Below are 26,171 nucleotides of genomic sequence, written 5' to 3'. Positions count from 1 at the left end.
ACTATATTTGTTAATATGGAAAGAGAAGAGATGTAATAATCAATGAGCATTTCTTATGTGCCTATGCTATGTATGCTTCACATACATTTAATACATTGAACCGGTCAGTGAAGTAGGAACAGTAATCTTTTTTATAACTGTGACTAGCTTTATCTATAAATCTAAGTACAAGCATATCACACATCTACCCAGACTATAAAACTATGACTTATGAAGATTCCCACTTACACATTGCCTCCTGTGTTGGAGGCATCTTTGATGGGAGGTATGATTTGGATTTCCTGGATCGGCTAAGAGAGAAGTGAGCCACCAAGTGGTCACCACTGCACTTGAGTTTTGGGGACCATCTTGTGTTCTGCTCTCTTATAGTACTACTGGTAATAAACTTATAGTAGCCATAATCCCAGGCTCGCTTTGTTCTTTATTTCATTGATTTCATTTGTCTTTATAGTCTTGCTTGTCCATTAACTACTGAAGGAACTGTGTACAGTGGATTTTATTCATGCCACCTTTCCCATGTAAGAGTATCAATCCAGTCACAGCTTGCTTCTAAGGCAAGGGAAAGACAAACATATGCAAAATGGCTTATGGGTAACTTTTAAACTATTTTGTCGGGGAGGGAGTAGGAAGGGGTGGGGCGAAGGTTATCATTGTTTTCCAAATAAGGAAGAAGACTACTTTGTAGGTTTTAATTTTAGAATATATGCATTGCAAAATAATTCTATTGAGGATCATCAGAATAAGAGAGAATTGGGCTGGGAGCGAGGTGTAGTGGTAATGTGTTCACCTAGCATGCACAAAGCCCTGGGTTCAATTCCCTGGAACCACATACACAGAAAAAGCTGGAAGTGGTTCTGTGGCTCAAGTGGCAGAGTGCTAGCCTTGAGTAAAGTGTGTCCAAGGACAGTGCCCAGGCCCTGAGTTTAAGCCCCAAGACTGGCAAAAACAAAACAAAACAAAAACAACAGGAAAAAAAAACAGAATAAGAGAGAATTATGAAGAGGGAGGTAGAACATAATAGATAATCCTCATTTCCTAATAAATGCATTATATTTTATGATGCTACAAATTATTTCATGATATCTATAATTCTGAGCCTTTAGACTATTTCAACTTTTCTCTACTACCAACAGACATTATTTTGAAAAAAGGTAGAGTTTTTTCTCTTTTTGGGTTACTTTTTTTAGAATATAAATTAGAAATAGAAAGTTTACTAGGGAAAAAAGTTATTAATTGTAATGGTTTTTGTTTAGTGTGACTGGTTACCTTTAATGTGACACTTCTTTGGTCTTCTGGTGAAAGTCCTTGCACTGGGTGAACACCTAAACATGGCAGGAGGAACCCTTTGTACCTAAAAATGCAGAATAAATTAAGAAAGCAGAAACAGTTTTCTAGGAGACTATAGTGTCATTGAATATGTACAAAAGAATTTCTTTTTAGGGCTATGATGTTGTGCCCCCACCTCCATTCTCTTTTAAAATGCATCTGCACTGGTGGCAGCTATGCAGAAGGCTGAGATTTAATGACTGCAATTCAAATCTAGCCAAGGCAGGAAAAGACCCTGAGACTCTTATCTCCAATTAATTACAAAAAGCATGAAGTAGAGATCTTTGATTATAAACCTAACATTAGATTTATTAGCATCTCTTTTTCTTTTGGCAGCACTGTGGTTTGAACTCAGGACCTTGTGCTATCACTTGAACCATGCCTCCTGACCTATCAGGAGCTTCTTTTTATAATCATAAAATCTAATAATGGCAGCCAACAGCAGTACCAGTATTTGAAAGGTTAACGGATGAAAATTACTTGAGTCTATGAGTTCAAGACCTGCTCGAGCTACACAACAAACACAACAAAAATCTTAATTAAAAGTAGCACCTTTCTGAAAGTTGTATGATCTTTTCAAATTCTCCTGAATGTTCAGCAACTGCCACAAGGGCCATAATATTGGCCTGAAAAAGAGAAAGCGAGGAAGAGGAGGGGGGGGAGTCAAATAATACACACATTAAATAAAAACTTACTATGTCCATACCCTAAGTTCAATGAAAATAATGCTATCTCATTGACTCTGAATTGAATTCAGAAGTCAGAAGGAATTGAATCAGAGGTCAGTTCTGGATAGAGTTAAATTGCATGCCTAAGATCACTAGGCCTATGTAATTCATTAAGGCAAAAAGCCTACATGCCTAATTACCCTCCACAGTAAAACCTGGCTATATGTAAAACTAATAACCCTTCATGAATCTTTCACTGTCTGAGAAGAGCCAAAACTCTACTTGCAGTTAACTTCATGAACACAACTAAAATAATGATCATTTTTTCTAATAAGTAAAAGTGTTTGAGAAAGCTTTTATAATATATCCCACATAAGCTAGATATGATGGCTCAGATCTGTCTGTAATCCTAGCTACTCAGGAGGCTGAGATTTGAGGATCGTGGTTCAAAGCCAGCCTGGGCACTAAAGTCCACGAGATTCTTATCTCCAATTAACTGCCAGAAAACAGAAAGTGGTGGTGTGGCTCAAGGGGTAGGGTGGTAGCTTTGAGCTGAAGAGCTCAGGGATAGGATCCAGGCCCAGAGTTCAAGCCCCACAGCCAAACAACCAAAAAAAAATATATCTCTATATACATATATATACATATATGTATGTATATATCCCAGATGTCCATAATGCTGTGAATTTAAAAAGTACCAGATGGACCAATCCATTCTTTAGTGTGACTAAGCACAGTGGCCACAGGAACATGTTTTGAACTCACACTAAGCTATCTCCTCTATCTCTTCACTACTCTGTGTCTGTGGACTAGTTACAAGTATCTAGGCCTTACTTTCATCTATCAAACAGAGTTGCACAATATTAGCTTTCTCAGAAAAGGACTCAGATTAGTGCCTAACACATAGTAACCACTTAATAAATGCTACTTGTTTATACATACTATTCAGATGTAACAACATAGTATCCAGCTAAAACAACTTGAAACTAGCAGAAAACAAAAACAAAACAAAGAGGGAGGACAATTTTATAGAAATTAACTTACTTTCTTGGCCTTTTCCAACACATCATCCAGATCCTAAAATAAACATAAGTAATCACAATTGTTTTAGGTGAATAAGTAACTGGTCTTTGGCCGTGTATATCAATGTAGAGTGGCAACTGGGTAGATGAAAGTAAAGACTCCACTGACCTAGCTCCTGTTTACTCTTTCAGTAGCCTGGCCCTTGCTCCCACTGCATTAAACAGATGCCTCTAATGTCAAATAATAAAGGACACGTTTCTGTCCTCCTCTTACTCCATTCTTCAGCAGCTTCTGGATCCTTCACTTGTCTATTCTTTCCTACTCATCCTGTTTCCTGTTCTTGGCTTCCACAACATTAATTCTCCCTGTGGTTATTTTCCAGTCTCCTTGACTGGATCTCTGAAATAATTTCATCTGTTCTCATGATTTTAAATATCATTATATAGAATCCCCAACTTCTATATCTAGCTTTTAATTTTCCCAAAATTATAATTCACATTTTTAAATGTTTATGTAGTTTCTTCACTGTGGTGGGATCAGGCTTTCCAATGTGTCCTGACATAAATCTTGTCTCCCCACAAACTATCCCTCCTGCTCACTTCCCCATTTTCATCCATTCTTGGTCTTCATTTCCGTAAATTGCTCCAAGTCCTCCCTACAGCATAAGCTAAACGTCCGAGTCATCTTAGATATCTCCTTTACCTTTGCTTCCACGTCCAATTCCTCAGCAGGTAGTCTGGGTTTCATTTCTAAAATATACCTTGAAGCTGGGTGCCGGTGGTTCATGCCTGTAATTCTAGCTATTCAGGGAGCTGAGATCTAAGGATCAAGGTTTGAAGCCATCCCAGGTAGGAAAGTCCATAAGATTCTTACCGCCAATTAACCATCAGAAACTAAAAGTGGCACTTTGAGGCTCAAAATAGTTGGGTGTTTGCCTTGAGCAGAAATGCTCTGGGACAGTGCCAAGACAGGCCCTGAGTTCAAGCCCCATATCTGCCCAAAATTTATATAAAACATCTATAATATATAAATATACATAAATTATACCTATTTCCCTCAGACTCCCCTGCTGTACTTAACTATTATGCTGCAAACTGCTTCTTAATTGGTCCTAGCATCCACTCCTCCACCCATTTCCCACACAGTAGCAAAATGGTCTTTAAATGGAGATCCTGTCAGTTTTTTTGTTGTTCTTGTCACCAGCTTTTTTTTTTTTTTTTGTGGGTCAAGGGGCTTGAACTCTGGGCCTGGGCACTGTCCCTGAGCTCTTCAGCTCAAGGCTACCACCCTACCACTTGAGCCACAGCCCCTCTTCCCCTTTATCTAGTGATTAATTGGAGATGAGTCTTCCATTGTTTTTTTGTTTTTTTTTTGTTTTGTTTTTTGTTTTTTGTTTTTTTTTTTGCCAGTCCTGGGCTTGAGCTCAGGGCCTGAGCACTGTCCTTAGACTTTCTCAAGGCTAGAGCTCTACCACTTGAGTCACAGCACCACTTCTGGCCTTTTTTCTATGTATGTGGTAAGGAGGAATCGAACCCTAGTCTTCGTGCATGCTAGGCAAGCACTCTACCCCTACGCCAAACTCCGGCCCATCACCAGCTTTTCTTAAGAACAACACAAACTTTGATGAATTTGAATTGTGTTTTTTGTGTGATCCAAATTTATTACAGATCTCTATGTTGCCCCTCCCCTGCAAACAGCTCCAGTGTAGTTTCATTCCAGTATTTTTCTAATTCATCAGGATCATACAGTTTCCTGGTAACTAGGTCAGATTCTATGCTGTCTGGCTGGGGGCAGGGGTGGGAGTGAGGGTGGGGACTACAACCTGCCTGCTTTCCTCACCCAATACATTCTCCCCCTTGCTTGGCTAACTGGCTTCCCAGGCTTAAATGTCATCTCCTAAAATTTCCCCTGAAATACATGCCCACTTCTCGTCAATGATCAGTCTTTGGTTTGCTAACTCAGTATGTGTATGCGTGTGTTTCTCTGCGCTTCACTCCTTGGTTTGCTTCTCTCCCCGACCAGACCTGGAGACCCAAGTCTCAGATGGGGAGTCAGGTAAACTGAGGGCTGGAATAAACGGGGTGGGGGGGGGAGGGAATAGGAGGAAGGGTTCCTGAAACCAGAAACCGCAAGCACAAGCTTTATGGCGATCAGAAAGAAAGATTAGTTATGACTGAAGTGCCACAAGATATCCATCATGTCACAAAGGGGGCAGCGAGCAGAGCCTGAGGATGACCGGGGCGGGGGTCGTTTTGAGAAGGTAATTTAAAGGCAGGGACCGGAAACCGCCCCCGCCCACCCCACCCCCGATTCTCGCCTCGGCTCTCACGTACGCTGTCAAATTCCGGGGCGGAGAGGTGACAGTGACAGTCCACCAGCCCCATGCCAACCACCCCCGTGGCAGCTCCTGAAACACGTCCGAGGAACCGGGCCGGAGCGGGGACCGGAGCGCGAGCCCGAGCCGGAACCGGAACTGGAACGTTGTGGCGGTAGCGGCTTGTGTTTCCGGCCGGACGCGGGCTCCTGGCACCACCAGGAACTCTTCCTTCCGCTTTCGGAGTCCCCGCCCATAGTTCGAACGGGGAAGATGGCGAGTTTTCCCGCGTTTGTGGCCACCGCTACTCCGCTGGACGAAGAGTCCGTGGCCGGGACAGCCCTTCAGGCCTCGGCCTCGTGTCTTCCCCGAGAGGACTTCCGAGTGCCCTGCACTTCCAAGCGGGCCGTGGCGGAAGTGCTAGCACTGTGCGGCCGCTTGGTGCAGCAGCTCGGAGACGCGCTGCCGGAGGAGATCCGGGAGCCGGCGCTGCGGGACTTGCAGTGGGTACGGGCCGCGTCCGCCCCGCGGTTGATCTCTGCCTTGTCCCACACCCCAAGTTTCCCGAAAGACCCCACGCTAGGCCTCGGGGTAGTTAGCGCGGTCCCCGTATGTGGTAAAAACAGCCTGAGAATGGCGAGTGGGGAGGGCACAGATAGCGGTGTCTCCTGGTGTTATTCCTCAGGCCCGCCCGGTGCAGTAGAACTGCAGGGCGAGCCACAGGACGTGGTGTTAAAGTCAGAGGAAACGGACGGAAGCAATCTTTTCTTTATTCCAGCGTGCACAGTAGTAGTGGACGCGTGAATGGGGTGTCTTGCGTTGCGTGCGTTTCACACTAAGTGACTTTTATTTACAGCGCATCTCCTTTCAGACTGGCTAAGTACGAAGTGGGTTAGTGACTTCGCTGGTGAACGGTGCAGGCATGCAGACCCTATGAGCAATTCTGTAGGAAAGTATAATACTGGAAGTCAGCCTGAGATCTGACTTTTGCCTACTTTGAACATCTGAATAGTGCAAAAAAAACAAACAGGTTTAATAAGTCTAAAATAAATGATACATTGCTGTTGCTCGAGGCCTAGATCTAAGCAAGTCTCAAATGTTGAGTTATTGCATCCTACATACTTTTAGATACATCTCTAAAAAGTGTAGTCCTTTATAGAGTTATAGCTTTTAGCTTTTACTGTTTTGTTTTTGGCTGGTCCTAGAGTATGAACTTAGACTTTGAACTCACTCAGTTTGATTGCTCAGCTGACACTCTACCATTGAGTCAGAGCTCTGCATGTTTTTCTTGAGACACCACAGTCTATACTGTATGGCCCAATCTAGCTTTGAACTTATGATCCGACTGCCTCAGCCTCCTGAATGCTGGGATCACATGCAGTTATGCAGCTAATAATTTCATTTTCTTTTAAGCATGTCTTGTTGACTCTCACCAGTATATATACATACTCTTTGTACCCCTGATTCAACTGAGTTGGGCATTATTCTTTCCTTGCTTTAAAAAGTTCATTTTTATTGCTTATAGAAATATTCTAAAATTAAGTTACAAATTTTCTTGTGGACAGCATAATGACTCCCAGCTAAGATGTAGGTAAAGTCAATGATTCAAGTGCAATCTTAAGAATAATAATTTAAAAATCTTAAAAGAGTAAATATACTAATGGGCTAGTCTACTATTTTTATTTGTATCCTGTGTCACATGTCTGAAATTATTTGTGATATTTTCTTTTTTTTCCCTTGATGGTGCTGAGGGCTGAAGTCAAGGCCTTGCTCTTGTTAGGTAAAAGCACTGAGTTTACTCTGGTACTTCAACCATACTTGCTCTTTTTACTTTAGGTATTTTTGAAGACAGGGTCTTTTATTTTTCCCTGGACCATTCTGTACTGTTGTCCTATATGCTTCTCTCATGGTTGGGATGACAAACACACACCACTCAGCTATTGATTGGGATGAGGGAGGTTTCATTAACTTTTGCCCTGAGCTGACCTGGATCTTCTTATTGTCAGCCTCCTGAGTGAGATTACCAGTATAAATCACCTTGCCCAACTTTTGATAGTTAATCTTGTCAACTTAATTGGTGCTGAGGAAATTATAAAGAATATCTCTAGGAGCCGGTGGCTCACACCTGTAATGCTAGCTACTCAGGAGGTTGAGATCTGAGGATCAATGTTCAAAGCCAGCCCGGCACAAAAGGACCTGAGACTCTTATCTCCAATTAATCTCTAGAAAATGGGACGTGGGGCTTGGCTCAAGGGTAAGGTAGTCTTGAGCTGAAGAGCTCAGAGATAGCACCCAGGTGAATTCAAGGTCCATGACCTACCCCCCCCAAATAAAAAAGAGTACCTCTAGGTATTTCTAGGAACAATTGAATTGTGACCTAATTAATAATTTATCCATTGATGTATTGAAATTTTTAACAAACTTGGTAGGTGGTAGGGTTGTAGAAGATGAGGCCTGTGGCCTTGTTGAAGAAAGTAGGTTTCTGGAGGTTACCTTTGAAAGATAATGTTTCCACCTTGGTTCCTTCCTCTTACTGCCCTGAGGTGAACATCTTTCCTCTGCCATGCCCTTCCTCCATAGTATTTGTGCCTAGCCCCAGACTAAAAGCAATAGAGCAGCCACCCAAGATCTGCATTCTCTGAGCCAAAATTCTAACTTCCTTATGTTTTCCCAAGTATACGGTCACAGTCACAGTAGTCTGACTAAAATTATTATTTTGCCAAAATGTTTTAATTCAGTATTTAAAACTAGTTTTAAATACTTAAGTGCTGTGAATTTATTGCAGACTTTTGAATCATCTGTGCAAGAGAATGTCAGCATTAATGGGCAAGCATGGCAGGAGGCTGCAGATAATTGTTTTGTAGGTATGTGACTAAACTTCTGTCATTAATTTGAGTTATTTTTTACAGCTAGTTTTATTCTGAATGCTATTTTAAGGATCTACTGATGTCATTTAAAAATACTAGAGAAGTAAACAGAGGAAACTAAAATAAAACTATTGAAATTATAATGTAACTAAGATGCAATAGGTACCTTGCACTGTCAAAAATAATATCTGATATTTTAAACAGGATTGTCATCTGATTAATCTTCAAAGTTACTTTTGTTAATAGTTTATTGGCAAACACTCTAGAATTTTCCCCAAAAGAAACAGGCCAGAAAATTCCTGTAGATCCTTATAAAGGCAGTTAGGCTTTTTTTTTTTTTTTTAACTCACTGATTCTTAGAATGGGTAGTGAAGTATTTTTATTTTATTTATTTATTTTTTTTTTTTTTGCCAGTCCTGGGCTTGAGCTCAGGGCCTGAGCACTGTCCTTGGACTTTCTCAAGGCTAGAGCTCTACCACTTGAGCCTCAGCACCACTCTGGCTTTTATCTATGTATGTGGTACCGAGGAGTCGAACCCGGGTCTTCATGCATGCTAGGCAAGCACTTTAACCACTAGGCCAAACTCCCGGCCCCTGAAGTATTTTTAGAAATGTGAAATTAAACTGTAAGCACAATCTAAGGATGAAGTTGTGTTTTTAGATACCATCTTAAAAATAAAATATTTTTACCCAAAAAAGCTCAGGTACAGTGCCTAGACCCTGAGCTCAAACCCCAGCACACACACACACACACACAAATGCACACACCCTGAGCTCAAACCCCAGTACACACACATACACTAAATCAATATAGGAAGAAAACAGTTTAGTAAATCATTGTGAGTCATTGTGAGAAGGGGCAGAGTTCCCAGTACCTGTGTAACAGTGTCCAGAATGGGGCTACCTTTACAGAAGTGTCAGTGGGCACTGGCATAGCTTGATGTCACTGCTTTATGATCACATATCCATCTCTACCCTTGAACTTGTTCCAAGCCTGCCAACCAACCCTCTGTGGTTATAATTTTTTCTTCTCAACAGTAAGATAATACTGTTCCCAGAAAATTTTGCTGTTAGTTCTTGGGAGCAAGATATTTGTCTTTTCAATGTCAACAAAATTGACTTTTTTGGTTTATATATTCAAGGATAAAAATAGTAGCCTCAGCATTGCTAAATATTAACAAAATAGTCACCAATTAGTAGGGAGAAGGAGTTTATAGAATCTGCTGGGAGTACTTTCAAACTGCATAGCTTTTCATTGAGTCTTTATTGAATTCTTATTCCATGAAGCCACTTTGTAATTGCTTTTTTGTTTGATCCCACACTTTCTGTTGGAACATGGTTCTTCACATTGTAGATCTAATAGGTCAATAGCCCAGGGAAAGAGTGGCTGTCCTTTGTTCCTTTCCCTGCTTTTACTGTGAAGAGAGATAATGAATACTACACTAGACTTCTTACCCTCTTCCATGGGTAACTGCTAAATGCCAGGATACATGCCAAATGCTGGGAATAGATGAAAAGATAACATCTTTTACTACTTAGGAATTTGTCTTGTTTCTTTCTCCCTTTTTTTTCTTTTTCTTTTTTTTTTTTTTTTTGTTTGTTTGTTTTTTTACCAGTCCTGGGCTTGGGCTCAGGGCTTGAGCACTGTCCTTGGACTTTCTCAAGGCCAGCACTTGAGCCTCAGCACCACTTCCAGCTTTTTGCTATGTATGTGAGGTACCGAGGAATCAAACCCGGGTCTTGGTGCTTACTAGGCAAGCAATCTATTACTAGGCCAAATTCCCAGCCCCATCTTTTTTCTTTTTTGTGTCTGTCCTGGAACTTAAACACAGGGTCTGTGTTTTTGCTCAAGGCTAGTACCCTACCACTTAAGCCATTTCTGTCTTTTTAATGGTTAATTGGATTTTTCTGCCCAGAATGGCTCTGAACCATGATCCTCAGATCTCAGCTTCTGGAGTAGCTAGGATTATAATTGTGAGGGACTGGTCCCTGTCTTACTTTTTTTTTTTTTTTTTGCCAGTCCTGGGCCTTGAACTGAGGACCTGAGCACTATCCTTGGGCTTTCTCAAGGATAGAACTCTACCATTTGAGCCACAGCACCACTTCCAGCTTTTTCTATGTATGTGGTACCAAGGAATTGAACCCTGGTCTTCGTGCATACTAGGCAAGCAATCTACCGTTAGGCCAAACTCCCAGCCCTGTCTTACTTTTTTTTTTTTTTTTTTTTTTTTGCCAGTTGTGGGGCTTGAACTCAGGGCCTGACCACTGTCCTTGGACTTTCTCAAGGATAGAATTTTACCATCTGAGCCACAGCACCATTTCCAGCTTTTTCTGTGAATGTGGAACTGAGGAATTGAACCTGGGTCTTTGGGCAGGCAAGGCAAAGCACTCTACCACTAGGCCAAACTCCTGACCCTGTTTTACTTCTTTTTAAAGTCTTAAATTTCAAGGGAATATACTTCTTGGTTCTGTTAATCAAATTATCATTGTTTGTTAAGATTATATTATATTCATCTTTGTATTTGTCTAGTTGTGCCTGACCTCACATAGACAAATAGATCAATCAGAGAATAAATGAATAAATAACCAAAGTGCAGTCATGTGTTAACTTGTTGTATTTGTTTTCTTTAACCATTTAAAACATTTGGTTTATATCTATCCCATTTCATTCTAATACAGTGAGTTTGAAGGAATATTTTGGATTTCTTTTTCTGAACTAGAGTCTGACATCAAAATACTTGAAGATCAGTTTGATGAAGTCATAGTAGATATAGCGACTAAACGCAAACAATATCCCAGAAAGATCCTTGAATGTGTCATCAAAACCTTGAAGGCACAACACGAAGTTCTGGTAAGATAATCTACCTTTGAGTTTTTGTCTTCATTTTATTACAGTAAAAAAGTAAAGTAAAGCTGGGCACTGGGGGCTCACACCTGTATTCCTAGGGACTTAGGAGGCTGAGATCTGAGGATCACAGTTCAAAGCCAGCTGGGGCAGGGAAGTCCATGTGGTTCTTATCTCCGGTTAACCACTAGAAAACAGGAAGCGGCGCTGTGGCTCAAGGGACAGGGCAGTAGCCTCAGCTGAAGAGCTCAGGGACAATGCTCAGGCCCAGAGTTCAAGCCCCATGACTGACCAAAAAAAAAAAAAAAAAGTAAAGTAAGAGCCATATCTATTTAGATAATATGTTGTCTTTTTCTGCTTCAGCACTACTCCTCTTAAATGACTTTTCCTGTTCTGAACCATTGTATTTAGTAAACGTAGATTTTAGTAAAATTAAAACTGAAAATGGAACACTGATGATGACCAGGAAGGAAAGGAAATTATCTTTTACCCCTTTCTATTTGCCAGTTGTGTTTAACATATTATTTGTATATATTTCTGTGTTTTGGCCGGCCTGTTAATGAAATTAATGGAGAAACTTGTTTGATCTACCTACCAGTTCACAATACTGAAAGTTGCCTTACAAATAGTATATAATTTGTTTTAAAAATCCTGACTCTGTAGGTCACACAGTCAGCTCCTTTGGGTGATCTTTTTTTTTTTTTTTCTCTTTAAACAGTCCTGGGGCTTGAACTCAGGGACTGGGCACTGTCCTTGGTCTTTCTCAAGGCTAGCTGTCTACCATTTGAGCCACAGCAGCACTTCCAGCATTTTTCTATGTATGTGGTACTGAGGAATTGAACCAAGGGCTTCATGCATGCCAGGCAAGCACTCTACCATTAGGCCATACTCCTGGCCCGAGGTAAGCTTTTTGACAGGCAGTGCAGCTTCTTGTAATTGCCATTGGTAATTAAAGACCAACCACGCCATACTCTTGTCTTTTTAGACTTATTAGGACTAGTATAAATGACAAAAGTAAGTTCACAAGGAAATTAGACCTAAGTCTTCCTTGGATATAATGTGGAAAAGGTTTCCTAGGACTAGCATTGCTCCTGGAGTAAGAACTACATGCAGCTTTTAAATTATGCTATGCTGCTTGCCTTTAGGATTTTTAATTAGCATACTTGGACATATAAACCTTCCAGTTACTTCCTTTTTGCCTTTAAAAGTCAAAACTTTATAATCTGTCTAAAATAGGTATTATTCTAGGGAAAAAATAAATAAGCAGAATAGTTCTTTTTTTAAATTATTGTTTAGTCCTTAAAGAAATGCCCCAACCACTTAAATTTTCTTCAGGGAAAACATTCAAAGTGTAATTAGTTTTTACTGTTTCTCCTCTCCCAGACCCCCTCCCCCCAAACCCTAAGATCTAGAAATCAGTATTACATAAAAGAAAGTTACAGGGGCTGGGAGTTTGGCCTAGTGGTTAAAGTGCTTGCCTAGCATGCATGAAGACCCAGGTTCGATTCCTCGGTACCACATACATAGAAAAAAGCCGGAAGTGGTATTGAGGCTCAAGTGGTAGAGCTCTAGCCTTGAGAAAGTCCAAGGACAGTGCTCAGGCCCTGAGCTCAAGCCCAGGTCTGGCAAAAAAAAAAAGAAAGAAAGTTACAGCACTACGACTGTGCTAGTTTAAAGAAGAGCGGTAAAATGGGTGGAATGAGAATACTATAGCACTTCCTTTTTTTCTTTTCTTTGAGCAGTTAGGACTTGAACTCTGGTCCTGGGGTGCTTTCCCTGAGCTCTTCAGCACAAGGCTACTGCCCTACGCCACTTCTTGTTTTCTAGTGATTAGTTGGAGATAAGAGTCTCATGGTCTTTAGTGCGGGGACTGGCTTTGAACCATGATCCTCAAAGCTCAGCCTCCTGAATAGCTAGGATTACAGGTGTGAGCCACCTCGCGTGGCAAGCCTTGCATTTTTTTCTTTAGTTTCTGTGGAAATCAAATTTTGAGCTCCTAATACTTGTCCTAAATGAACCTTTTGTGGATTGGGGTAATAGTGGGGTTTGAATTCAGGCCTTGTTCTTGCCAGGCAAGAACTCTATCATTCTTGGACCCATTTGACTTTTGTTATTTTTTGTTATTGTTGTTAAAATATTTTGTTTTATTTTTGCTAGTCCTAGGGCATGAACTCAGGGCCTGAGCACTGTCCCCGAGCTTCTTTTGCTCATGGCTAGCACTCTACCACTTGAGCCACACCGCTCCTTCTGGCTTTTTCTTTTTTTTTTTTTTTTTCTTTTTTTTTTTTGCCAGTCCTGGGCTTGAGCTCAGGGTCTGAGCCCTGTCCTTGGACTTTCTCAAGGCTAGAGCTCTCCCACCACTTGAGCCTCAGCACCACTTCCAGCTTGTTTTTTTTCCTATGCATGTGGTACTGGGGAATCGAACCCGGATCTTCGTGCATGCTAGGCAAGCACTCTACTACTAGGCCAAACTCCCAACCATCCTTCTGGCTTTTTCTATGTATGTGGTACCAAGGAATTGAACCCAGGGCTTCATACATGATAGGCAAGTAAGTACTCTACTGCTAAGCCACATTCCCAGCCTCACTTCATTATTTTTTAAAATGTGGTTTCACATTTATGGCCAAACTGGCCTGGACGACAATCTCCCTGTTTGGCTTCCTGTATCTTTAGGATGACAAACCCTCATCACCACTCTTAGCTTTTTATTGGTTGAAACGAGGGTCTTGTGAACTTTTGTGCACAGGCTAGTCTTAAACTAGAGCTTTCCTGCAGTTAACTGTGACCTAAACTGCCAAGTAACTAGGATTACAGGTGCGAGCCATAGTGCCTGTCCCTAAATGAACTTTTTTTTTCTTAATTAAAGAATTTATTAACATTGATTTTTACATCATAATTCAAATGACGTTTAACAAACAAATATTCAAGAAGGGAATCTCTATATACAATCACTGGCACTTAGATTTTAGAGCTTAATTAAAATTAGGCTGAGGGTTTGTATGTCATAGATACATATTAATCTGTGTAATAAAACATTATGTCTATGGAGTCATCCTAAATGAACTTTTTTTTTTTGCCAGTTGGGGCTTGGACTCAGAGCCTGAGCACTGTCCTTGGGCTCTCTCAAGGCTAGAGCTTTACCACTTGAGCCTCAGCACCACTTCTGGCTTTTTTTCTATGTATATGGTACCGAGGAATTGAACCCCGGTCTTAGTACATGCTAGGCAAGCACTCTACCACTAGGCCAAACTCCTGGCCCCCCTAAATGAACTTTTGAAGACAGTCCACTTATATTGGATTATCTTGTGCTTTAAACATAAAACTCCATCACTCTACCTTTTAATTTGCTTGATTTTTTCTGATTATAATTTCTATGTTGCTGTTTCTTAGTGTATGCGGTAGGTGGCAGTACTGTTGAAGCTGTAATTCAGACTGTAGTCTTACCTCCTTCCCTTCCCTGCAGATTTCAGAATCTAAACAAATTTTCCCCAAAGAATAGTACTGTTGGTTTTGAGTATATTTGCTTACACTAGCCAGAAGAAATACTTATAAAGCACTAAATGATTACATTAAATCTGTTTTAATTTGTATTATGTTTAGAAGAAGTTTCAACCTGTTGTACAATCTTTGGACCTGAAATATGAGCCAGATTCAGGTAAGTTATTCTTTTTTTTTCATATATTTTTAAATGTAATTAATAGAAGGGTTACATTATATTCACCAGATAGAAGGTGCATTACTTCATAGACATTGATACCCTTTCTCATGTCTTGGTCCCCATTTCCTTCCCCCTACCCCCGTAAATTATTCTTTACTCTTGGTAAAAATGAAGTATCAGCTTGTGATAATCGTGAGTTTTTGACATTCTTCTGAAGGAGTAGCATCATGGCTGTTTTTCCTTTCATTGCTTCTGGTTTCTACTGATTATCCATGTTTAGCTCTTTGTTTAGAATTCTGAGAACTTGTTCTAAATCTGCTTACAGAATCTCTAGAGCTTGGCCTTAGGAATCTGAACTTCATCTATCTCTAGCTTCTATTATAATACTCCTCTCCCCTCCTTTTTTTTCCTCTGCTATTTTACTATCCTTTGCATTACAGGAAAAGGTATACTATTAAAGCATTTGCTCATATGTTGCTCTTCATTATAGTCCATCACCTAACACAGTTTCTCCTGTTCACAAGATAAAACAGTATAAAAAGACAAACAAACATAAAATTGGACTTACAAACATGTTAATTGTGCCTTTGGATCTAATTCTGTTTCCATTTAGATGCATTGTCTAAAACACATCAAGTAAAACTGATTGAAAGTTACCAGTAACAATTGGCAATGCTAAATAATGTGGATTTTTTTTTTCTTTTGCCAGTGCTGGGACTTGAACTCCGGGGCTGAGCACTATCCTTGGGCTTTCTCAAGGCTATCACTCTACCACCTGAGCTACAGTGCCACTTCCAGCCTTTTCTGTGTATGTGATACCAAGGATTCAAACTCAGGGCTTCATGAATACTAGGCAAGCATTCTAACATTAGGCCACGCCCCTGGCCTCTTTTTTTTTTGTGCTGATGCTGGGGCTTAAACTCTGGGTTTGGCTTTTCTATTCATGTGTTCATTTTTGGGTTTTTTTGTTGTTGTGGGGCTTGAACTCTGGGCCTGGGTGTTGTCCCTGAGCTTTTCAGCTCAAGGCTACCGCCCTACCCCTTGAGCCACAGGGCCACTTCTGGTGGTTAATTGGAGATATGAGTCTCATGGACTTTAGTGCCTGGGCTAGCTTTGAACTCTAGTCATCAGATCTCAGCCTCCTGAGTAGCTAGGATTATAGCCACCTCACACTTGGCCTCATTCATTTGTTCTGTACTTGAGTCACACCTTCACTTTTGGCTGATTGGTTGGAGAAATGAGTTTTGCAGATTTGTCTAACCTAGTCTGGCTACAAACTATGATCCTCAGATAACAACAACCTTTGAAGTAGCCAGGATTGTAGGCATGTGTCACCAGCACCTAGCTGTGGATTTTTCTTCCCTCCCTCCCTCCCTCTCTCCCTCTCTCCCTCTCTCCCTCTCTCCCTCCCTCCCTCCCTCTCTCCCTCTCTTCCTTCCTCCCTTCCTTCTTTTCTTCCGGCCTTCCTCCCTCTCTTTCTTTTTGTTCATTCGTTCGTTCTTGGGACTTGAACTCTGCCTAAGTGCTGTCCCTGAGCTTCTTCTGCTCAAAGCTACTCTTCTACCACTTGAGCCACAGCTTGGTTTCTGGCCTTTTTGGTAGCTTATTGGAGATTAAAAGCTCATAGATTTTTCCTGCTTGGGCTGACTTTGGGCAATGATACTTAGGTCTCAGCCTCCTGAGTAACTAGGATTGAAGGTGCAAGTCACCACCAGTCTCTGGTTTGGCTGTAGATGTTTTTAAATGACTTATAAATGCTCACATTTTAAAATGCTGAAACGCTTTTTGGATTTTTGCCTTTAACATTAAAAAATACCATTTCTACATGGTTAAGAGTAGAGGAAGGAATCCCTTAAATCTTTTATTTGCATGGAATAGCAATTCTTAGTGGCTTTGTTGAATTCTGAACCTTTTTCCCTCTCAAATACATTTTTTTTTTTGCCAGCCCTGGGGCTTGAACTCAAGGCCTAGGCACTGTCACTTGGACACTTTTTGCTCAAGGCTAGTGCTCTGCCACTTGAGCCACAGTGCTGTTTCCAGCCTTTTCTGAATATATGGTACTGAGGAAACAAACCCAGGGCTTTGTCCATTCCAGACAAGCACTCTACCATTAGGCCATACTCCCATCCCCTCAATTACTTTTTAACACAGGTTTCACTCGCAGATCTCCTAAGTCAATGGGATAAACCAAGATGGGAGTACACATGGCTGTGAAGTTGGTTGAAATCACACTCTTCACTGTGTTTGACTTTAAAAATTAACCTAGGACCTAGTGTTTAATCAGTTACCATGACCCACCAAAAAGCATGGTTTTAAAAATAGATTTCAGAAATACAGTAGGCCAGGTACATTCTAGTGGGAAGAAAAATAACCAGAGATAACCAGTGACTTCAGTGTTAAGACAGTGCTCACGGATAGTAATGCTTTGTGTGCTAGTAAAGAAAGAAATTTATCTGGTTGTGGTCTAGAGGAAGAACTGTACATACAGAGGAGAGAATGTGAACAGCAATCCTTTTGTCAGGAATGTGTTTTAGTGTTCATGGAACGAAAGACCACCAAGAAATGATGGAAGGAGTAGAGAGAAAAAGCCAGTTTCCTGGCCAAGGTCAGTTAAGGTGAGAAGGGTAAAAAATGTGATGGAAAGTGCTGTAAGAGACCACTGAAGGTGATGGTCACATGCTTATGAAAATGGCTACAAAGCAGGTGGCTGCAGTAGATCTTAAAGGTTCTCCAGAAAATAAAAAGGGATTGTTTCCATTTTTCCTAGCAATGCTTTTTCCCAGTCGTGATTCTATTCATGACTCTAGTACCTCTTTGGAAATCAGTAGAAGCTATGTATCCTATGTTATACATGCTTGCTTGCCTACATTCATAAAATCCATTGGAAGTAAAAAGGAATCACTGTTCATGTATTTTTGCTGAATTTCTGAATTTGTGCAGGCTTTGGAAGTTCATGTTGCCTAGTTTAGTCAGTGCAGTGAGCTGAAAGCAAAACTAGGCTGATTACTCAAGCTTTCATTTCCACTTTTTCCTTCCCTTGTGTTTTAGAAAGCAAGTGACTAGGGAAGGCAGTGTTCTCAAGAGTCTTTAACTTCCACATTTTTAAAGGCAAACTTAAAAAATATCTGCAGCAATCTACTAATTAATTAGCATTCAGCCAATAATATATAATTCTCATTTGTTTTTAATCTTTTGTAATCTTATTAGTATAAATAGTTACTTATATATTGTCTTTTTAAAAAAGTTCTTGAAACTAACTGAAGAGATTTTTTTCCCCTTTGTTCTCCACTAAACATGTGATGGCAGGATCTATATTGTTTATACAGTAGACTTAATGATATTTCCAGTTCTCTACTGACCTACAAGCCCAGGACTTGCAGGCAATTTCTTTTTTTCCTAATACTACTGTGTTGTCCAAGCCACTGCTCCAACATTTGCAGGTAGCCACCCACTTCAGGTTACTCTGAAGGCTTATTTAATCTGCAATGTAACTGAGATACCAAGTATTTTATGATGTAAATATGAAGAATATCACATGTCATGCTTACTCTGGATTCCAGCAGATATGAGTTGTAATGTTTGTCAGCTATAGATTCAGTGTTTATCTTTTGTTTATAATAGGAGGCTGAGCTTGTGTTCATACTAGTAATCATAGCTACTCAGGAGGCTAAGATATAAGAATCATGGTTTGAAGCCAACCCAGGCAGAAAAGTTCCGGAGACTCATCTCCAGTTAACCACACATGCACACGTACACACAAAACACGCCGGAAGTAGAGTTATGGCTCAAACGGTAGAGGGCTAGCCATGAGCAAAAAAGCTAAGGGATAGCACCCAGGCCCTTAATTCAAGCCCCAGGACTCTCCCCCCTCCCCCCAAAAAAAGGAGGCTTGTCTTGAAGGGTTACAGAGTTGCTAAAAATTATGTGAGATTGGCTGTGAATGTGTTATAATCCCAACTATCATAAGAGTAGGTTATGGTTATCAGTGAACAAGTACAGAAAGTGCCTGCTCATGGTATCTTTACTCCTCTCTGCTGAACTCTTGCCTTTTATAGCCAAGTTTTTCAAAGAACTTCATCTCTACTCCAACAGCCAAAATTTTAATATCTCATGTTCTTATAAAAAATAAATAAATTTGATAGGGAAAGGGGGAAAACCAAGACGGATGGGGGGTGTGGGGGGGGGGAAGGAAATGGGTACCAAGACATGTGAAAGGGTATCAATGTATGTGAATTAATGCACCTTCTATCTGGCAAATATCATGTAACCCTTTTACTAATTACAATAAAAAATAAAAAATAAATAAAATAAAAAAAATAAATAAATCCGGGGCCAGTAGTGTAGCCTAGTGGTAGAGTGCTTGCCTAGCATATACAAAGCCCTGGGTTCAATTCCTTGGAACCACATACACAGAAAAAGCCAGAAGTGGTGCTGTGGCTCAAGTGGCAGAGTGCTAGCCTTGTATAAAAAGTGTTCAAGGACAGTGCCCACACCCTGAGTTCAAGCCCAGGACTAGAGGGGGGAAAAAATCAAATATTCAGTACTTAGATTATTATGACCATGGAAAAAAATTTTTCCAGTCCTCGGGTTTGAACTTGGCCTGGGCACTGTCCTTGAGTTTTCTCAAGGCTAACCTTCTACCACCTGAGCCACAGCACCATTTCTGGCTTTTTCTGTGTATGTGGTACTGGGGAAATTGAACCCAGGGCTTCATGCATGCTAGACAGGCTCTCTCTACCACTAGGCCACATTCCTGGCCCCATGTAATGCTTTTCCAATAGTCAGATTTTATTTTCTTTCCTGAGCAGCTTCCTTTCCCTTTCTGGAATGATTGTTTTATTTTTCTGTTTACCTTTAGTCTTTTGGTTCTTTGTTAGTGGTTATTTCCCAAACATTTCACCAGAATTCAGTGTGATAAACACTTCACATTATCCATCAAACCCATATTTAGACCCTTTCCTTTTTCTTGGAGATAATCCTCTGGGAACATTCGTCTTCTATTTCAGTCTGGGCTGCCTGTAAAGCTTTCATCCTGTCTGCTCCTTTCATCATTATTCTGGGAATTTCCTTTACTTCTCTCCTGGTTTAGGCCATGTTTCCTGGTTCCTGTTTTCTTGATTTATTCCCTTGTTTTGATATAGCACTTCCTCTGCCAACCTCCTAAGCCCTTCTCTTTCTCCAGCCCATCTGGCACTAACTACTCCTATAATTCTCTTATGCTCTGATTTTCCTTTCCTTCCATTCCCTCATCTCACTTTGCACCTTTTAATTCTCACTATCATGACCCTCAGGACACCTGCCTGTAGAGTCATAAACTGTTCAGTTCTAAGATCAGAGAATAAGGTACTCATTGGAGTTGATAGTGCCCCCTAGTGGCCCTTTTGAGAAAGTTGAAGGACATCTTTAAATATTTATTTATTTATTTATTTATTTATTTATTTATTTATTTATTTATTTATTTATTTTGCCAGTCCTGGACATTGAACTCAGAGCCTGAGCACTGTCCTTGGACTTTCTCAAGGCCAGAGCTTTACCACTTGATCCACAGCACTATGTTTGGCTTCTTTCTATGTATGCGGTACCAAGGAGTAGAATACAGGTCTTTGTGCATGCTAGGGAAGCACTTTACCACTAGGTCAAACTCTTGGCCCCTTGAAAGACATTTTTTGGGTAGGGAAGTTATAGCTGGTATTTTTTGTTCATAGATCAGGAACACTTAAATGTCTTGTATGTCTGGTGCAGTTTTAGAATGTCCCCCCAGGCATTCAGTTGGGAAAAATCTGTTTATAATTATCTAATTCTAGGCTCTTAATTCCATTTTACAAACAAGCCCAAAATAGCCTCTGCACTTTTTACGTTATCATTACTTGAACAACAGTTGGAAAACAGTTATTGTTCATCAATATGAGTTTAAAGACCAAAGGAAAAAAAAGAAATATGAAGCATTTTATATTAGTCATTGATAGCACATAGCCTAAGAATCTTAGACAAACCAGTGAATATAGTTATCAGCGCTATTAATAAAAACATTAAGCAACTGGATGCCAGTGGCTCACATCTGCAGCCCTGACTACTCAGGAGACTGAAGTCCAGAGAATCATGGTTCAAAATCTGGGCAAAGGGGCCGGGAGTTTGGCCTAGTGGTTAAAGTGCTTGCCTAGCATGCATGAAGACCCGGGTTTGATTCCTCGGTACCACATACATAGAAAAAAGCCGGAAGTGGTGCTGAGGCTCAAGTGGTAGAGCTTTAGCCTTGAGAAAAGTCCAAGGACAGTGCTCAGGCCCTGAGCTCAAGCCCAGGACTGGCAAAAAAAAAAAAAAAAAAAAAAAAATCTGGGCAAAAAGTGGAGGGAGATGCATCTCAGGTGGGGGAGTGTCAGCCTGTCAAGTGTGAGGCCCTGGCTTCAAATCCCAATATTGCAGAAGCATAAAAATAAATAAGACTAAAAGCAAATCCCACTGATGAGAGAAGCAATCTCTCATCAGTGGGATTTGCTTTGTATAGAGTGTAGTACATTCTATGTTCAAAATGCTTTTCTTCTATAAAATTCATAGTAATTAAGTAGTACCTTGTATTTATTTTAAAATATGATGAGGCCAGACACAGTGGCTGATGCCTGTAATCACAGGCAAATGGGAGGTAGAGATCAGGAGAATTATGGTTTCAGACCAGCCCAGGAAAAACATGAGTAAAACTTTATCTCAATAGAAAAGCTGAATGTATTGGTGCATGGCTGTAATACTAGCTATATGGGAGGTATAGGTAGGATCAAAGACTGGCCCTGGATAAAAAAACAAAACCTAGTGGAGTGGTAGGAAAACCAAACTGGAATAAAAAAGGGTTAGGAGCATGGATTAGCAGTAGAGTACCTGCCTGTATAAACATGAGGCCCTGAGTTCAAACACATTATCCCCCAACAATTTCTGCCACCCCCGCCTCCCCACCCCCCACCCCCGCCTAAGAAAAAGCCCCATAAAACTAAGGTGAGCTGGGTGCAGTGGCTTAAGCTTATAATCCTAACTACTCAGGAGGCTTGAGATCTGAGGATCGAGGTTCAAAGCCAGCCAGGGCACTAAAAGTCCATGAGACTCATCTCTAATTAACCACTAGAAAACGGGGAAGTGGTGCTGTGGCTCAAGAGGCAGGGAGGTAGCCTTGAACTGAAGAGTCAGGGACAACACCCAGTCCAGTCTAGGAGTAGGATGGTAGCCCTGAGCTAAAGAGCTCAGGAACAGCGCCCTAGCCCAGAGTTCAAGATCAAAAAAAAAAGCTAAGGTGAATAGCCCTGAAAGATTGCTTGTGTCCAGGTAGCATGTAAATAAATGCCTTTTATAAATTGGCTATTGGATTAAAAGAAAAGAAAGAAGAAAGAAAACACCTAAAAATACTGTTTGATGGTTTCCTTGCAGATTCCCGTGTGGAAAATTTGAAATGCAGAGGAGAAAGCCTAGCCAAGGAGATCAGTGGAGTCATGAAGGTAAAAGCTGTGTGCTAAAGTATAAAATGATAAACTGTGGTTCAATACCTGCCTTTAATAGCCAAGTGTTTCTGTGACAATGACAGGAACTTAGGGGTCTTTTAAATAGATCATTTGTGAGTTTATTGAGCAACAGCAACATTCAGAGTGCCATTTACCACCTACTTATGCGCCAGGCAGTTCACCTTTTATTTTTACAAAGTTGGTTGTTGGCCAGATGCAGTGGTTCATGCCTGTAATCCTAGCTACTCAGGAGGCTGAGATCTGAGGATTTAAGTTCAAAGCCAACTCAGCACTGAAGCCCATAAGACCCTTGTCTCCAGTTAACCACTAGAAAACCGGAAGGGGGGCTATGGCTCAAGGGGTAGGGAAGTAGCCTTGAGCTGAAAAGCTCAGAGATAATGCCCAGGCCCAGGGGTAAGGTGATAGCCTTGAGCTTTGAGCTGAAGAATTCAGGGACAGCGCCCAGGTCCAGAGTCCAATCCCCACAAACATCCAAAAGAAAAAAAGTTGGTTGTTATTTTGAGTTCTTTAGTGTTAGCAGTCGATCAAATAATTATTTATTTATTTATTTTGCTAGTCTCAGTGCTTGAACTCAGGGCCTGAGCACTGTCCTTGGGTTTTCTCTTTTTTGTGTGTGTGTTGGACATGGGGCATGAACTCTGGGCCTGAACTCTTGGCTCAAGGCTACCACCCTACCCCTTGAGCCACAGCACCCCTTCTCCTTGTGCTTTCTCAAGGCTAGAGCTCTACCACTAGAGCCACAGCACTGCTTCCAGCTTTTTCTATGTATGTGTGGTACCAAGGAATCGAACTTAGGTCTTCATGACTGCTAGGCAAGCACTCTATCACTAGGCCAAACTCCTGGACCATCAATCAGTTTTAGGTAATCACAGTGACATTTATTGAACCTTGGTGTGAATCAGGCACCATCCACCTACTTCACATGTAGTTCTTTATCTATTCCTTACACTCACCTTGTGAGAGAGACTGTTACCCCATTATATAGATGAAGAAGCAGAGGTGACAGCTAGGTTCAAAGGCCTGGGTATCATACCTATATTCTGTGTTCCTTCTGCTTAGAAGACATACTTCGGCATCTGGGGAAGCCTCCTATTGTTGCAGTAAAGTTGTTTAGATTTTGACATTTAGTTTACAGAAGCAAGAAAACATTGGGGTTTCTAGTGTAAATTCCTACTGGCGTTAATTTTTGATAACATTCTTTTTTTTTTTTTTTTTTTTTTTGCCAGTCCTGGGCTTGGGCTCAGGGCCTGAGCACTGTCCTTGGACTTTCTCAAGGCTAGCACTCTACCACTTGAGCCTCAGCACCACTTCTGGCGTTTTGCTATGTATGTGGTACCGAGGAATCGAACCTGGGTCTTCGTGCATGCTAGGCAAGCACTTTAACCACTTGGCCAAACTCCCAGCCCCTGATAACATTCTTTTGTGGTTGTTTTCTGAAGATTGTCCATTACACCACTCACCACACTTTTGATTGAGAATTGGGAAACTATAGTGGGCCAGGCTAAAATTCACCCCTTGCCCCTGTTCTTGTAAATATAACTGCACTGGAATACAACATGTCCATTCATTTACTTGGCATCTGTTGTTTCTGACACGCTACAGCAGCACAGTTAGGTTCTTGTGGTTTGGTTGTTTTATTATTAATATTGTTATTAAATATTAACACTGATTTTTACATATTTCAAATGTCATGTTTAACAAACAGATTTTTTTTTTTTTTTTTTTTTTTTTGCCACTCGTGGGCTTGAGCTCAGGGCCTGAGCACTGTCCTTGGACTTTCTCAAGGCTAGAGCTCTATCACTTGAGCCTCAGCACCATTTCTGGCTTTTTTCTCTGTATGTGGTACCGAGGAATCGAATCTGGGTGTTCGTGCATGCTAGGCAAGCATGCTACCACTAGGCCAAACTCCCGGCCCATTATTATTATTTTTAAGACAAAGTCTCACTGTGTTGCCCAGGCTGACCTTAAACTTGTGTCCTCTTGCCTCAGCCTTTCATATAACAGTGCTGACATGCTTGTGTTGTTTTGGGAATAGGGTTTGAACTTGAGAGCTCATCCTTGCCAGGCAGGCACTCTGCCACTTGAGGCATGTCTCCAACATTTTTGTTTTTTGGGTTTTTTTTTTTTTGTTTCTTTGCTTTTTTATTAGTCTTTATATAAGGTCTCATGGTTTCCCCCAGCATCAGTCTCAGACTATGATACTCCTACCTTCAGCCCCCTGCTAGCTGATGTACAGACATGAGCCACCAGATCTAGCTTATCTCTTATGATGTGTCTCACTATCTTTCTGTTTGGGCTGGCAGTGGACTGTGATCTTTCTGATCTTAGCCTCCTGAATAGCTGAGAACATTCCTAGTTATTGTAGGAAAAGAATGTCTTTCTGGTTTTACCTTATAGTTAAAAAAAATCCTCACACTAATATATAAAGTTGAATATTTATAACCTCCAAAAGCTAGGATTTGAGAATTGTAATATTTGTCAGGTGTGGTGTCTCATACCTGTAATCGTAGCTACTCAGGAGGCTGAGATCTGAAGATCCTGGTTCAAAGCCAGCCCCAGCACAAAAGGACCTGAGACTCTTATCTCCAATTAACCTCTAAAAAATGGGAAGTGGGACTTGACTCAAGGGGTACGGTGTTAGTCTTGAGCTGAAGAGCTCAGGGACAGCACCCAGGCCCAGAGTTCAAGCCCCACGACCGACAAAAAAAAAAAAAAATGACTTGTAGTATTGGGGCCAGGAGTTTGGCCTAGTGTTAGAGTGCTTGTCTGGCATGCACAAAGACCCAGATTCGATTCCTTGGTAACCACATATACAGAAAACGCCGGAAGTGGTACTGTGGCTCATGTGGTAGAGCACTAGCCTTGAGAAAGCCCACGGACAATGCCCAGGAGTGACAAGAAAGAAAGAGAAAGAAAGAAAGAGAAAATAAATTGTGCCCATCTCTGCATTTAAGCTAGCCTGAGATTAAATGTTAGATTTATTTGTTTGTTTGTTTGTTTGTAGGCCTTACCTGCACTAATTGAACAAGCAGATGGGTTTTCCCAAGTCTTAAAGATGCAGCCTGTTATTCAGCTCCAAAGGATCCACCAGGAAGTCTTCTCCAGTTGTCACAGGAAGCCAGATGCCAAGCTTGAGAGCCTTCTATCACAAGTAGAAACCACACCAACAGAGACTGATTCCAGGAGAACCTCTAATGTGGTACTTAAAAGAAAACAAGCTCAAGACTGCCCACAAAGAAAACAGTATCCACTAAGGCCTAAGAGAATTAATCTTGATACGTGACCATTGGTTGTGGCAGATGAAAATAGATGCTATCAACATCTAATTGCAGCCTGTCACTTGGAATGAATTCATTTAACAGAACAACCAATTCATTTATATAGATACATTAACTGCTATTCTGGACACGACACATATTTTATTTCAATATTTCATCCATAGTATTGCCACAAGGCCCCTTAGTGGACATAAATAGTATACACTTACTATCCTAAAATACTATCCAGCCTAGGCTGTCTTACCCTCTTGTGGAATTTCATGAGCCGCGTGTTCTGTTGGGTTTCCTTGGTGTCCATCTTTCTTTAAGGCTATAGTCTGCATGGTGGTTCTCTAAGTGCTGAAAACAAACATCAGTGCCATATAAGTGCAATTTGACTCCCTAATGAGCAAGTGACAATACTGGCTTTCTCTTTGTTCTAGGATCACCTAATTTGTATTCCTGAAATTAATTTTAGAACTTGGTTTTAAGAAGACTATAGTTTGTGCAAGAATTATTATTTTTTTTATTAAAGAGTTTATTAACATTGATTTTTACATCATATTTCAAATGACATGTTTAACAAACAAGTGTTCAAGAAGAGAATCTATATACACTGGCACTTAGTTTTTAGAACATAATCAAAATTAGGCTAAGGTTTTTATATCATAGATACATATTAATTTATGAAATAAAACATTATGTCTTTAGA

The 26,171-nt window shown here is 40.8% G+C and overlaps 2 protein-coding genes across 2 annotated transcripts in view; one reads left to right on the top strand and one right to left on the bottom strand.

The window, feature by feature from the left end:
• The window catches only part of LOC150038989 (deoxyribonuclease TATDN3-like), a 15,680-nt gene extending 10,071 nt beyond the window's left edge, over positions 1–5,609 (bottom strand). The window contains 4 exon segments of the mRNA XM_090328079.1: positions 1,267–1,351; positions 1,879–1,952; positions 3,039–3,071; positions 5,351–5,609. Coding sequence (XP_090184205.1) covers positions 1,267–1,351; positions 1,879–1,952; positions 3,039–3,071; positions 5,351–5,401 — 243 coding nt within the window. The 5' untranslated portion in view covers positions 5,402–5,609.
• Positions 5,383–26,171, top strand: LOC150038988 (kinetochore-associated protein NSL1 homolog). Its single transcript, XM_090328078.1, has 6 exons — positions 5,383–5,838; positions 8,117–8,195; positions 10,918–11,048; positions 14,643–14,697; positions 22,111–22,178; positions 25,207–26,171. The coding sequence occupies exons 1-6, from the start codon at positions 5,605–5,607 to the stop codon at positions 25,483–25,485; spliced, it is 846 nt and encodes a 281-aa protein (XP_090184204.1). The 5' UTR covers positions 5,383–5,604; the 3' UTR covers positions 25,486–26,171.

The sequence above is a fragment of the Megascapheus bottae genome, unplaced genomic scaffold (assembly GCF_031878675.1).
Source record: "Megascapheus bottae isolate mThoBot1 unplaced genomic scaffold, mThoBot2.hap1 H_1, whole genome shotgun sequence".
NCBI classification, from domain to species: domain Eukaryota; kingdom Metazoa; phylum Chordata; class Mammalia; order Rodentia; family Geomyidae; genus Megascapheus; species Megascapheus bottae.
The sequence above is the reverse complement of the archived record's forward strand: the minus strand, read 5'-3'. Positions and strand labels throughout refer to the sequence as shown.

What these genes read in the sequence shown, in the direction of transcription:
- LOC150038988 (XM_090328078.1), top strand. Translation starts at nt 5,605, where the DNA reads ATGGCGAGTTTTCCCGCGTTTGTGGCCACCGCTACTCCGCTGGACGAA. An exon ending in GAAATATGAGCCAGATTCAG is followed by an intron (nt 14,698 to 22,110) that starts GTAAGTTATTCT and finishes GTTTCCTTGCAG; the next exon opens with ATTCCCGTGTGGAAAATTTG. An exon ending in AGATCAGTGGAGTCATGAAG is followed by an intron (nt 22,179 to 25,206) that starts GTAAAAGCTGTG and finishes GTTTGTTTGTAG; the next exon opens with GCCTTACCTGCACTAATTGA.